The 14,914-nt window shown below is 43.9% G+C and overlaps 1 protein-coding gene across 6 annotated transcripts in view; it reads left to right on the forward strand.

Moving 5' to 3' along the window:
- Window positions 1-9,127, forward strand: part of LOC106611257 (thrombospondin-2) — a 43,730-nt gene extending 34,603 nt beyond the window's left edge. For 4 of the 6 annotated variants that reach the window (XM_014211281.2, XM_014211275.2, XM_014211300.2 and 1 more), the window contains exons 15-23: window positions 419-578; window positions 1,290-1,408; window positions 1,645-1,879; window positions 4,029-4,256; window positions 5,618-5,889; window positions 6,120-6,217; window positions 6,473-6,612; window positions 6,775-6,808; window positions 7,307-9,127. In XM_014211281.2, coding sequence (XP_014066756.1) covers window positions 419-578; window positions 1,290-1,408; window positions 1,645-1,879; window positions 4,029-4,256; window positions 5,618-5,889; window positions 6,120-6,217; window positions 6,473-6,612; window positions 6,775-6,808; window positions 7,307-7,310 — 1,290 coding nt within the window. In that variant the 3' untranslated portion in view covers window positions 7,311-9,127. Of the gene's footprint in view, window positions 1-418; window positions 579-1,289; window positions 1,409-1,644; window positions 1,880-4,028; window positions 4,257-5,617; window positions 5,890-6,119; window positions 6,218-6,472; window positions 6,613-6,774; window positions 6,826-7,306 lie in introns of all 6 variants that reach the window. The other 2 variants (XM_045686993.1, XM_014211308.2) reach the window with 2 other exon arrangements.
- The last annotated feature ends 5,787 nt before the right edge of the window (window positions 9,128-14,914 follow it).

Below are 14,914 nucleotides of genomic sequence, written 5' to 3' on the forward strand. Positions count from 1 at the left end.
TTAGGCTCCTCCAATTAGGCCTCTCACTCAGACCACTCCCAGACACTCCTAGCAAAATTATTGCTTGAGAAATTGCTCTTTGCTAAGAAGGTATTTTTGTTCATTTTCAACCATTTTAAATGAAAACAATCACAGTTAGGTACTTGATTGTTGCCCAGAAATGATTTAATATTGAGATAAAAATGGCTGTGTTGGACCTTTAAGGCAAATGTATTAAATAGATGAAAAGATATTCAGTAACTCTTGGTAGGACAATAGAAGTTTGCTTCAAAGGTCAATGTTTTATTGTTAAAACCAACGCATTTCGGCAAATGCCTTCATCAGGGTATTTAGATGAATTCAATAGGAAATCAAATGCCCTCTTCAAGCAACGGACGCTTTAATAATTCCCATTTTGATGCTCTCTCTCTCTCCTCAGGACAACTGTCCTCTCCTGTATAACCCCAGACAGTTTGACTTTGATAAAGATGATGTGGGTGACCGATGTGATAACTGCCCCTACGAACACAACCCTGCCCAGATTGACACTGACCACAACGGCGAAGGAGATGCCTGTGCTGTCGACATTGATGGAGATGGTACTAGTTATTTCTGACCAAATTACTAAAGAATATGCAACACTGTTATATTATAGTCAGGGGGAAGGCTCCTTCAACTCTTAACTTTTATATTCCTCTAATGTATTATTTAAAGGGATCGTTTATCTCCTTCCCCAGAGTCAGATGAACTCGTCGACACCATTTTTATGTCTCTGCGTGCAGTTTGCAGGAAGTTGCTAACTAGCACTAGCGCAATTGCTAACTAGTGTTAGCGCAATGGCTGGACGTCTATGGGTATCTGCTAGCATTCTAGTCATTCTGCTAATGCTAGTTAGCATTGGCTCGTGAAACTTCCTCTAACTTCCTTCATACTGGAAACAAAAACATAAAAATGGTATCCACAAGTTCATATGACTCTGGGAGGTAGATAAAGGGCCTCATTGCCAAAATCCCCAAGTATCTCTTTAACAGTACTTAAGAAAATGGTTAATGGGTACTAAGAAGATATTTAATGGATTATTGCGGGATAGTAAATCATGCAAAGGAATTACTAGCTGGCAGATTTGCGATTCATCTTTCCACCCTCAACTATCAACTGATTGATTAGCATTAGCAATTTATATGGCACGGAATGTGATATGCCACATGCAAGCACAGGCAAGCAAATATCTAAGATTATGACTCAAGATAAGTCCTGCACACACAATATTACAATTTTCCACTTCATTATCCATTTCCCCTTTCCTTTAGAAATCCCAAATGAGCAAGACAACTGTCCGTACGTGTACAACAATGACCAAAAGGACACTGACATGGATAGAGTGGGTGACCAGTGTGACAACTGTCCTCTACTACACAACCCTGACCAGGTAGGACAAAGAAACAGTCACTATTACACTACTTGTATAATTACAAAAGCTACCCCATTGCTATTAGGGGTGCTAAATTCCAGAAACATTACCAAAATTCCCAGAAATCCCAGTTGTAGTTGGAGGATTCACTCCCTCCTTGTTCCTCATTCCAGGAATCTTCCAACCGGGAATTCTGGAAAACGTTTAGAAAAATCAAGCTGGTATCTGTAACCCTCCCCTCTCCTCTCTAACAGGCTGACACAGACAATGACCTTGTAGGAGACCAGTGTGACAACAACCAGGACATTGATGAAGACGGTCACCAGAACAACCTGGACAACTGTCCTTATGTGGCCAACTCCAACCAGGCAGACCACGATAAGGACGGCAAAGGGGACGCCTGTGACTTTGACGATGACAATGACGGTATCCCTGACGATAGAGACAACTGTAGATTGACGCCCAACAAAGATCAACTGGACTCTGATGGTAAGGAGGAAAACACGTGTGCATGGAAGTATGCATACCTGCGTGCGCACGCACACACACACACACACAACGTGCATCAGCATGTTGAATACCCTCACACCTGTGAACAGTGCTGTGGCTGTAGCTGTCTGAATTAGCCACTAGGTAGACTCTGTAATAGCCCTATATAGTATACTGTAGATACTATCTGTATCCTAGCCGTGTACCTGGGAACCCTAACCCTGCACCGGGGAACCCTAACCCTGTACCAGGGAACCCTAACCCTGTACCTGGGAACCCTAACCCTGTACTGGGGAAACCTAACCCTGCACCTGGGAACCCTAACCCTGTACTGGGGAAACCTAACCCTGCACCTGGGAACCCTAACCCTGTACTGGGGAAACCTAACCCTGCACCTGGGAACCCTAACCCTGCACCTGGGAACCCTAACCCTGCACCTGGGAACCCTAACCCTGCACCTGGGAACCCTAACCCTGCACCTGGGAACCCTAACCCTGTACTGGGGAAACCTAACCCTGCACCTGGGAACCCTAACCCTGCACCTGGGAACCCTAACCCTGCACCTGGGAACCCTAACCCTGCACCTGGGAACCCTAACCCTGCACCTGGGAACCCTAACCCTGTACTGGGGAAACCTAACCCTGCATCGGGGAACCCTAACCCTGCACCTGGGAACCCTAACCCTGCACCTGGGAACCCTAACCCTGCAAACCCTAACCCTGCACCTGTGCACCATAAACACACATGAGATTCCTTTTATCCCCTCCTTTTCACTCATCTTTTTACAGTTCAATATGCCATGTTCTATTTCCCCTCTCTCTCTATAAAAAGGCAGGTGTATAGTGAAGTATGGTTAGAGGTTTAGAAGTACATCCAGTAACTGTTGTTGAATGCTCCACAGTTTTATTGTGCAAGTATGGTGGGTGGGTCAGACAGGAAAGAGTTAATAAAAATGACTATTTCTGGGTCAGGGTTGATGATGTCATTAGCGTATGACTTCATCGTGCCCATGACTTCATCGTACCCATGAGGGTATCATAAGCCAGCTAGCCACCCTGCGGCCAGGACAGTTTTATTTCCGAAAGGGGCATCTGGGCTCGCTTGCTCTCGATTAATCCACAGTGCCCAATTTCAGTTTCATCATGCAGGGTTACCTGGAAAGTGTTTAGTTGGCTTTAACTAGAAACAGTCTGTCTGGAGATGGGGGAGAGGGAGGGAGGGAGATATGGGAAAAGATGGAGGGAGAGGGAGAAAGAGAGAGGGAGAAACAGAGAGGGAGAAAGAGAGAGGGAGAAACAAAGAGGGAGAAAGAGGGAGAGAGAGGGAGAAAGAGAGAGAGAGGGAGAAAGAGAGAGAGGGAGAGAGAGGGAGAAAGAGAGTGTGCCAGATCCCTTCATCCTCTTCACATCTCATCAGAAGGTTTTTATTTGATAGAATCAAGTCAGCCCCCTGTGCAATAACAAAAGAGTAGAGAAGAAAGTGGAGAAAATGCAGCTACTTCACCGTAGCACAGGCTTTAATCTCGCTGGCCACTTCCCTTCACTCTGTATTATGCCCTGAGTCGATTTCGAACTATTGCCTCTAAGACAGTTACACGTATCAATGGAAGTTTTCATGGTATGCAGAGATGGCTGAGACTCCTTATTGGACTTGGTGGACATACGGTATTAAAAGCTAAAAGTTCTTGGGAAAGAATTGCGGTTATTTTCTGTTCAGTTTTTTTAATGAAAACTTAGTTCACTGAGTGAAACATCTGCCTTCCCTGGGGTGGGAATTTTGCAACATTACTGATAGTGTGGAGACTAGAGAGTTATATATAGTAGGCCTACTGTAGTCGCCAGAAATTATGGACATTTGAGGTAAAGTTACAGGTTAGCATGGATCATTTTCACTTATCGTGCACCCCAAGAGGAGTAACTGCTGCTTCAGCAAAAACTAATGAGGATCCTAATAATAAATAAATAAAAGCTTCCATTAAAAGGGAATAGGAGAGCAACAACCAAAGATGGACTGCAACATTGTATTATGAATTCATGGTTCTCTGTTATTCATTTAAAAAGCAGACCGCATTATGACCATAGTCATTGTCAAAGTTGTCACACTAGGACATTGTATTTTATCCCAACATCTTCTGTTCTTCTATCAACAGGCGACGGTAGAGGAGACGCCTGCAAAGACGACTTTGACAACGACAACATCCCAGACATCCTTGATGTGTGTCCTGAGAACAACGCCGTCACCGTCACAAACTTCCAGAAGTTTCAGATGGTCCACCTGGACCCCAAGGGAACCACGCAGATCGACCCCAACTGGGTGGTTAGGCATCAGGGCAAGGAGCTGGTGCAGACCGTCAACTCTGACCCGGGCATCGCTGTTGGTGAGTAGGTCATAACATCAATATGTAGTCCCTATACTGCCGTAAAATATATAATTATTAGAGATAAATTAGAGATTTAATTCACTACAGTTTAGAGATGTGCAGACTGTCAACTCTGACCTTGCATCACAGTGGGTGAGTAGAGCAGGACAACCTTACCTCAGATACTTTTGTATATATAGTGTACATGAAAGTATGTGGACACCACTTCAAATGAGTGGATTCTGCTATTTCAGCCATACCTGTTGCTGACAGATGTATAAAATCAAGCACACAGCCGTGCAATCTCCATAGACAAACATTGGCAGTAGAATAGCCTTACTGAGCTCAGTTACTTTCAACGTGGCACCGTTATAGGATGCCACCTTTCTAACAAGTCAGTTAGTCAAATTTTTGCCCCGGTCAACTGTAAGTGCTGTTATTGTAAGTGGAAATGTCTTGGAGCAACAACAGCTCAGCCGCGAAGTGGTTGGTCACATAAGCCCACAAAACGAGAACGCCGAGTGCTGAAGCGCGAAGCACGTGAAAATCGTCTGTCCTTGGTTGCAACACTCACTACCAAGTTCCAAACTGCCGCTGGAAGCAACGTCAGCACAATAACTGTTTGCCTACACTTAACCCTGACCTCAACCCCATCCAACACCTTTGGGATTAATTAGAATGCCGACTGAGATTCAGGCCTAATCACCAAACATCAGTGCCCAACCTCACTAATGCTCTTGTGGCTGAATGGAAGCAAGTCCCTGCGGCAATGTTCCAACATCTAGTGGAAAGGCTTCCCAGAAGAGTGGAGGCTGTTATAGCAGCAAAGGTGGGGACCAACGTCATATTAATGCCCATGATTTTGGAATGAGATGTTCGACGAGCAGGTGTCCGCATTCTTTTGGCCATGTAGTGTACAGTATATGCATTTTAATTCTGAATCCCTGATTCATTTTTAATAACCAACCATCCTTAGTATTCACATGTTCTGTCCCACCATCCATCCTTAGCATTTACATGTTCTGTCCCACCATCCATCCTTAGTATTCACATGTTCTGTCCCACCATCCATCCTTAGCATTTACATGTTCTGTCCCACCATCCATCCTTAGTATTCACATGTTCTGTCCCACCATCCATCCTTAGTATTCACATGTTCTGTCCCACCATCCATCCTTAGCATTCACATGTTCTGTCCCACCATCCATCCTTAGTATTCACATGTTCTGTCCCACCATCCATCCTTAGTATTCACATGTTCTGTCCCACCATCCATCCTTAGTATTCACATGTTCTGTCCCACCATCCATCCTTAGTATTCACATGTTCTGTCCCACCATCCATCCTTAGTATTCACATGTTCTGTCCTACCATTCTAGGCTTTGATGAGTTCAACGCGGTGGACTTCAGTGGTACGTTCTATGTGAACACGGACCGGGATGACGACTACGCTGGTTTCGTGTTCGGCTACCAGTCGAGCGGCCGCTTCTACGTGGTGATGTGGAAGCAGATCACTCAGACCTACTGGGAAGACAAACCCTCCAAGGCCTTCGGTATCTCTGGTGTCTCCCTGAAGGTGGTCAATTCAACCACAGGCACAGGGGAGAACCTGAGAAACGCCCTGTGGCACACAGGCAACACTAAAGATCAGGTATGCTAAGATCCAAGATTCCATCCAAAGTGGACACTCACCCTGACACAGCTAAGTCATCCAAAGTGGCACGACACAGCTAAGTCATATAAGCCAACATATCATACAGTGTCTCTGGTGTGGTCATACCCTCTATTGAGCAATCTTTCAGTCAATCAATCAAATGTATAAAGTAATCATAGATCATAGCTCTTTAGTAATTCATTTTTCTCCTTCTCTGTTGTCCACAGGTGCGCACTCTTTGGCACGATCCCAAAAACATTGGCTGGAAGGATTACACAGCCTACAGGTGGCACCTCATCCACAGACCCAAGACTGGTTTCATCAGGTGATCAAGTCCAGCCTAATACCTAGAATTTAGCTCAGTGGGCTAAAACAGTCTTGTGGCATGTAGGAGACCTGGGATCGAATCCAGTCGATCACACCCATCACTCTTTCCTCAGTAACAGTCTGAAAATTCTTTGTATAGTAGAAGCACAAATGATATACAATAGGCTAAGCTGTTATCCAGGGTGTTTTGTCCATAGTGTGTTTTATGCGATTATTTTCAATCATTCATGTATTGTCTTGTTGCGTTTTGTAGGGTTGTGGTTTATGAAGGGAAACAGATCTTGGCAGACTCAGGACCAGTGTACGACAAGACGTTTGCTGGAGGACGGTTAGGCCTGTTTGTGTTCTCCCAGGAACTGGTCTTCTTCTCCGATCTCAAATACGAGTGCAGAGGTGAGTCCTGTAGATAGCAGCACCATTCTAGCTTGGTCACAGATCTGTTTGTGCTGTGTTGAATGGTTGGTTGGTGAGAGATCTCACCTTTTTGGGAGACAAAATGCAGCTGAAGGGGGGGAAAGTGTTGTTAAAACCTTCTAAATCTTTTCCAATACTCAGATGAGCTGGAGTTTCCAACTGTGTTGTCCATCAGGTAACAATCATAAAGAGGTCTCTGTTTTGTGTCGGCTGTAAAAAAGAAATAAAAAAATCATGCTTTGTTAAAAAGAAAACAGCAGTCATGCTTTTGTTTCTGCTTGTCACCTTGCCTGGTTCCAATGACTCAGACTAGTGTGTGTGTGTGTGTGTGTGTGTGTGTGTGTGTGTGTGTGTGTGTGTGCGACACTGCGGGAGGTCTGGTGTGTGGTCTTAAATGTTTCACGTGCTACTTTGATCACAAATATGATAATACTGCTTGTTCACTGTCACAATGAAATAGTTGTTGTCTTGCTTTCCGGAATGATACAGCTAATGCTCCACCTTTTGCTCTATTCAGTGTTCTACATTCCCAGAACCATACTGCCATACTGTATAGGTATACAGCTGTATACTGTATATAGACTTAATCTACATACTGTATGACTCTGGATATGCTGTTATTCCTTAGCTTTGTTGTTATAAATAATCATACTTTTTCTTCTTTTTTATCTAGATAACTGAACAGCGTTGGATGTGAAGACTTTAAATGGCTAAAGACACTAAACCTCATAACCTGTTCACCAGCCTATTGCTGAGTCGCTCATCATTTCAACCAAAAAAATGGAGCTTCAACTTCAGCCCTCCCAAGTCTTTTTGCCTCTAACTTTCCATTGAAGGGGCAGCCATGGCCCTTTGCAGTTGTTCTGAGTGCCTTATGTGAAAAGACATTTCCTTGAGAAGTGAAAACAGATGACAAGTGGACAAATGAAAAAAAACGAAGTAACTGATGTTGACAACATATTATAGGGATTCTTTGAACAACCACTTTTGTGCTTTTCTCCTAACTTTCTACAGCTTTACATTAACAAAAGTAAATATAAAATGATTGTTACTCGATAAATATTGATATTCTTGCTGGAATAGAGAGCAACTTGGTACAGTAAAGGTGTCTAGGTCGCCCAGCAACTAGAGGTCTTTGTATTGACCTCAGCAGTTTCAGCCATACAGTGAAAAATGTGATCAAATGTAATATTAACTGCCAAATATCTGCCAAACTCTTAATTGATACCAAAGCATACTGATGTATGTTGCTGACTTAAACAAAGTTATATTTTGTATTGTTTCTTATGCCATCCTGAACTAAGGGTCTTCAGTTACCCATTTAAAATGTTTGTCAAACTCTAAGAAGGTTGACCTTGAGACCGTTTTATAGCATTTTAAAGTACTTTGGGATGTTTATACTAAGTTTGTACTATACTTTCTTCTGTAAATTATTATCGTGAGTTTATGTCTTGTTTGTTTTGTTTGTTAGAGATTGTAAATAATTAATTTATTTGTTTACACTGACGAAATTTCACAATTGAAGTACAACAGAAAAATCGTTGGATATCAACATCAAAATGTCTCAAACATCAAGATAAAATAGACTATCACAAGCTTTGTGCACTATGCAGTGTTATGTCATGTATTACTTGATTCATATGTTCACTAATTCCCCAAGAGAGGCCCTATCCTCACTCAAAACAATGCAGTGGTTTCAAGAGGAGCAGTTGTAGTAGTTTGGGTTCGTTGTAACTCCCTATTCCAATACCCCTCTAGCATCCCACTTCGAGAGAATCAAGCAATATATTGTACATGCATTCTAAGTAGTATGCTAGTATGGACATTGGAACATAGCCTTAAGTGTTGATGTAAGAGTGCTACATTCATGTAAGGGCAAATGTCATGTTTGGGGTTAGTTGTAGTAGTAGTAGTATGTGTGAGAGAGCAACAATGATTATTATGTTAACGGTTCACAGCATCCTTGACCACGACAGCTGCTGGTCTGAGGTTTGAGTGTGTATGCCTGGTGTGACGGGGCATTTCAGATGGGACACAATGAAAACACTTGACTTTATGTCAATGTAAATGTGTCGTTCACGTGGAAACAGGTGGTCATGAGAAGAGAACTTTCTGTTTTGAATGAGTGAAACGTTTAACCAGATGAATCTATTCAAACATTTAACCATTCTAGAATCTATTCAAAAATCAAGTAAAAATGTTTCTTGTAACTTTTGGTTGAATTATATGTATCAAGGATATTTGCAATGTATAGCTTTTAAGTTGTCATCAGTCTGCATAGCATTAATTGTTGTCAAATTTAGTTTTCGTTGTTAATAACTAGCTTTGTTATATTTTGTGAGGGATATTTCAATGCACAAATGTAAAAAAAAAAAAAGAAAAAAAAAAGGTATTTGTTGTTAAATTTACCATTATTAGTTGTGGAGGAGTCGTCATGTATGTGTTCCACTTAAAAGAGATGATCTTATTTCCTAAATAAATTGTTTGTACACCATGTCTTCTTCATTGTGATAATGGAAATGATGGATTGTTATAAATATGTCATAAAATGGAAATAGATTTATATTTAACATTAAACTGATTGATTGATTAATAAATACATCAGATCCTTTAAATATTGTCAAGTGAAGATCAAATATATAGTCCCTCTATTTGAATCTATCGTATGCAAAGAGAAATATGGATACAATCATTTCAAAGCTATTTTTTTTATTTAACCTTTATTTAACTAGGCAAGTCAGTTAAGAACAAATTCTTATTTTCAATGACGGCCTAGGAACAGTGGGTTAACTGCCTTGTTCAGGAGCAGAACGACAGATTTTTAACCTTGTCAGCTCAGGGATTCAATATTGCAATCTTTCGGTTACTAGTCCAACACTCTAACCACTCGACTACCTGCCGCTCGGCTACCTGCCGCTCGTCTACCTGCCGCTCGGCTACCTGCCGCTCGTCTACCTGCCGCTCGGCTACCTGCCGCTCGGCTACCTGCCGCTCGGCTACCTGCCACTCGGCTACCTGCCACTCGGCTACCTGCCACACGTCTACCTGCCACTCGTCTACCTGCCACTCGTCTACCTGCCACTCGGCTACCTGCCACTCTCCGCCCCTATTATGTAAAGCATTTCCCAAAGTAGCAGTCGGTGTTGATAGAAAGGCGTTTACCCTGGCTAGATGGTAAATAACATGTTGCTAATGTAACATACCTTTACCCTGGCTAGATGGTAAATAACATGTTGCTAATGTAACATACCTTTACCCTGGCTAGATGGTAAATAACATGTTGCTAATGTAACATACCTTTACCCTGGCTAGATGGTAAATAACATGTTGCTAATGTAACATACCTTTACCCTGGCTAGATGGTAGATAACATGTTGCTAATGTAACATACTTTCACATTCCATGAAATTGCATTGACAATAAACAATATATCTGAGGGACAGGTTTCTTCTCTGACCTTGCTGTGAGAATCCGAAGATATGTTTGAGAAGTTTTAGCTCTAAGATCACACACACTCACACACACCCACACACACAGACACACACACAAATCATTGTCAAATTCAACGCTAATGAAAGCCAACGTAACCATTTACAAGATAATTATACAGTCACAAAATGAAACGTACATCCATTTGCACTAGCAATTCTGTTCCATGGAATGCACTGCAGCAAATAGGATTCAGATGGCTTTCCTTGTCACGTTGCTGCTCAGGCCTTCGCTACAGATCGGCAGTATAAAAACACAATGACTGACTCATGCACTCAGTAGCATGGTAGCAGCATAGGAAACACTAAAGGATGGTGCTGAAGATTCTGCACTCTGTACCACCTGTCCATAAGGTATGTAGAGAGCAAGGACACTAAAGGGTTTTAACTACAGTAATAAAGGGGAGGAGACAAAGGGAAGGACAGGATTGATATGAAGGAGTTTGGGAGATTAAAGGCCTACTCTTTGATACTTACACGTTTTCGATGAGAGTAGTTACATTTCTCCAGGTCCATCCCAGATAATAAGCTGAGCTGTGGTTGTGTGGCTGGGTGGCTGGGCCCTTAAGGCTGAAGCCCAATGAATAAGCTCACGTGGCATTCACCGCAGCCTGGGTATGGGCCCAGAGAGCGGGCCCAGAGAGCGTTCCTGGTGGTTCATGAGGCAACGCTAGAAGATGGAGCCATGTGGCACAGATAGGATACAACTGCTTTTCTGCTAGATCTAATGTGGGTCATTCAGTATAACCACTAGAACTCTCTGAGACGTTCAGTCGAACGTAGAATTGGAATTAGTCATTCTAATTCTACAAGGTTTGGAGTATGCACAATTTGAAGTCACCCAAATCAGTATTTACTTAAGCATTCAGTTTGAAATATGATCTCATATCTGCTTGTAATTTAGAGCCCTTTAAGCAAATGACTCATTCAAAGTCCATTTGCGTACTGTAACCCTAGCTTCGTGCGCACGCACGTGTGCCGCGCAGCGTGCAGCGTGCGTGTGCGTGTGTGCGTGTGTGTGTGTGTGTGTGTGTCCTGTCTGGTTAAGTTGGCTACAATGAGACAGATATGGAGCTTGGCACCACAACTTCAGTCTAACTAAGCCCAGGTCAGGGAGACAGACATGGACCTTGGCACCACAACGTCAGTCTAAATAAGCCCAGGTCAGGGAGACAGACATGGACCTTGGCACCACCAAGTCGGTGAAATAAGCCCAGGTCAGGGAGACAGACACAGCAGTCAGAGAGAGCAGAGAGCCCTGGGCTGTTTCCCAAATAGAACCCTATTACCTACACAGAGGACTACTTTTGACCAGAGTCGTATGGGTCCTTGTCAAAATGACACTGCATAAGGAATAGGGTGCCATTTTGGACGCATAGAGAGCTCTGGACCCGGACTGGGCCGCTTATCCCCAGGCTCTCTCTCTCTCTCTCTCCACCTCTCTCTGACCACCTCCTTCTCTTTCCACCTCTCTCTCTCCACTTCCCTCTCTCTCCACCATTCTCTCTCCACCTCTCTCACCACCTCCCTCTCTTTCCACCTCTCTCCACTTCCCTCTCTCTCCACCATTCTCTCTCCACCTCTCTCTGACCACCTCCCTCTCTTTCCACCTCTCTCTCTCCACTTCCCTCTCTCTCCACCATTCTCTCTCCACCTCTCTCACCACCTCCCTCTCTTTCCACCTCTCTCTCCACTTCCCACTTTCTCCACCATTCTCTCTCCAACTCTCTCACCGCCTCCCTCTCTTTCCACCTCTCTCTCTCCACTTCCCTCTCTCTCCACCTCCCTCTCTTTCCACCTCTCTCTCTCCACTTCCCTCTCTCTCTCCACCATTCTCTCTCCACCTCTCTCTGACCACCTCCCTCTCTTTCCACCTCTCTCTCTCCACTTCCCTCTCTCTCCACCATTCTCTCTCCACCTCTCTCACTGCCTCCCTCTCTTTCCACCTCTCTCTCTCCACTTCCCTCTCTCTCCACCATTCTCTCTCCACCTCTCTCTCTCCACCTCCCTCTCTCTCCACCATTCTCTCTCCACCTCCCTCTCTTTCCACCTCTCTCTCTCCACCTCCCTCTCTCTCTCTCTTCACCACTCTCTCCACCTCCCTCTCTCTCCACCATTCTCTCTCTCCACCATTCTCTCTCCACCTCCCTCTCTCCACCTCCCTCTCTCCACCTCCCTCTCTCTCTACCGCCCTCTCTCCACATCTCTCCTTTTCTCACCATCTTTCTCTTAATCTCTCTTTCTTTCTCGCTTTCTCTTACCTTCCATCGCTTCTCTCTCTTCACCACTCTCCACACACGGCTGCTCTCTTCCTCTTCTCCCATTCTCTCCCTGCTTCGTCTCTTATCTGATCCAGTCAAAATATCAAAACCTCTATTCCCTTTTCTCCCTGCTCTGTCTCTTATCTGATCCAGTCAAGATATAATACATTTAGGTGGTGGGTGGTTGATGCTTGACAGCATAACAGGGATGAAACAAGAGGATTCCAAATAGAGGAAAAATGTAATGATCTCAACAGGACATGACTCCTCCACAACCATCTGTGCATGACTCCTCCTCCACAACCATCTGTGCATGACTCCTCCTCCACAACCATCTGTGCATGACTCCTCCTCCACAACCATCTGTGCATGACTCCTCCTCCCCAACCATCTGTGCATGACGACTCCTCCACAACCATCTGTGCATGACTCCTCCTCCACAAACCAACCATCTGTGCATGACTCCTCCTGCACAACCAACTGTGCATGACTCCTCCTCCCTAACCATCTGTGCATGACGACTCCTCCACAACCATCTGTGCATGACTCCTCCTCCCTAACCATCTGTGCATGACGACTCCTCCACAACCATCTGTGCATGACTCCTCCTCCCTAACCATCTGTGCATGACGACTCCTCCACAACCATCTGTGCATTGGGGATCCCGAGTGGCGCAGTGGTCTAAGGCACTGCATTTCAATACTAGCAGGAGTCACTACAGACCCTGGTTCAATTCCAGGTTGAATCACAACTGGCCATGATTGGGAGTCCCATAGCGCGGCACACAATTGGTCCAACGATGTCTGGGTTTGGCCGGGGTAGGCCGTCATTGTAAATAAGAATTTGTTCTAACTAACTGGCCTAGTTAAATAAAGGTGTGTATATATATAAAAATCAGCTCAACAACTCCTCCACACAACCATCTGTACAGTACCTTTTTGGGGGTCTTTTTCATTTACTTTATGTAAAAAGTCCCAGGTAACATAATACTTACAGAAAATAAAAGTCTGGGTGAATGGAATATGGATGACAGTCATAATAATGTAATAGAAATAAGGCCATGCTCATAAAAAAACATCTTTAAACGGCACTGACCGCCACTGACTCTGTTACACCATGCTAACTCTGCTACACCATGCTAACTCTGCTACACCATGCTAACTCTGCTACACCATGCTAAATATGTTACACCATGCTAACTCTGCTACACCATGCTAACTCTGCTACACCATGCTAACTCTGCTACACCATGCTAAATATGTTACACCATGCTGACTCTGTTACACTATGCTGACTCTGCTACACCATACTAACTCTGCTACACCATACTAACTCTGCTACTCCATACTAACTCTGCTACACCATGCTAATGAACAAAAACTAACTCTGCTACACCATGCTAACTCTGTTACACCATGCTAACTCTGCTATACCATGTTAACTCTGCTACACCATGCTAATGAACAGAACCTACCTCTGCTACACCATGCTAATGAACAGAAATGAACTCTGCTACACCATGCTAATGAACAGAACCTACCTCTGCTATACCATGCTAATGAACAGAACCTACCTCTGCTATACCATGCTAATGAACAGAAATGAACTCTGCTACACCATGCTAATGAACAGAACCTACCTCTGCTATACCATGCTAATGAACAGAACCTACCTCTGCTATACCATGCTAATGAACAGAACCTACCTCTGCTACACCATGCTAATGAACAGAACCTACCTCTGCTATACCATGCTAATGAACAGAACCTACCTCTGCTATACCATGCTAATGAACAGAACCTACCTCTGCTATACCATGCTAATAAACAAACCCTAACATTAATTGCGGACTCATTGTTTGCAGAGAAGGAAGGCAAGAGAGAGCTTGAGAGAGAGAGAGAGAGAGAGAGAGAGAGAGAGAGAGAGAGAGAGAGAGAGAGAGAAAGAGAGAGAGAGAGGGGGGGCAGAGAGCAAGAGAGAGCTTGCTAAGCCAGAAACATTAGTTCTGTAAGTGTGCTACACTACAGCTACATTAACTCTTCTCTGTGATGCTGGGTTTGATGTTGGGTTTGGGGTGGTGGGGTAGTCTGGCTGCTAGTAGCAGTGCTGCCACAGTCCAGGTTAGTGCTAAAATGTCATGGAGTAGAATTGAGGAGCATGGTAGTAAACAAGCATGCTATTGGACTTCAAAATCCGGGTCTTCTGCACACCATCAAGACTGTGTAAGCCCACTGAGCTAAAGCTGCTGTCCTATAAATCAAGTGCCTCACTGCCTTGCTGATAGGTTCGTGTTAATTCTGATGCCATTTTTCATACATAGCTTACGTACAATCTTTCATTTAACCCAGCATAATATGTACAAATCACAAAAACAGATATTACAGTCTTGTCTCCTCTGAGGGTCTCTGAGTTTGACAGCTTTGGTGTGAAACTGGGAACAGATGCACGAAGTCAGGCTTCACAGCCCCAGTCTCTGTAAATCAGTCCTGGAGGGTTGACCTTACCACAACCTTGCACGGAGTAAAACCAGAC

This window comes from Salmo salar, chromosome ssa01 (assembly GCF_905237065.1).
Source record: "Salmo salar chromosome ssa01, Ssal_v3.1, whole genome shotgun sequence".
In the NCBI taxonomy this organism is placed as follows: domain Eukaryota; kingdom Metazoa; phylum Chordata; class Actinopteri; order Salmoniformes; family Salmonidae; genus Salmo; species Salmo salar.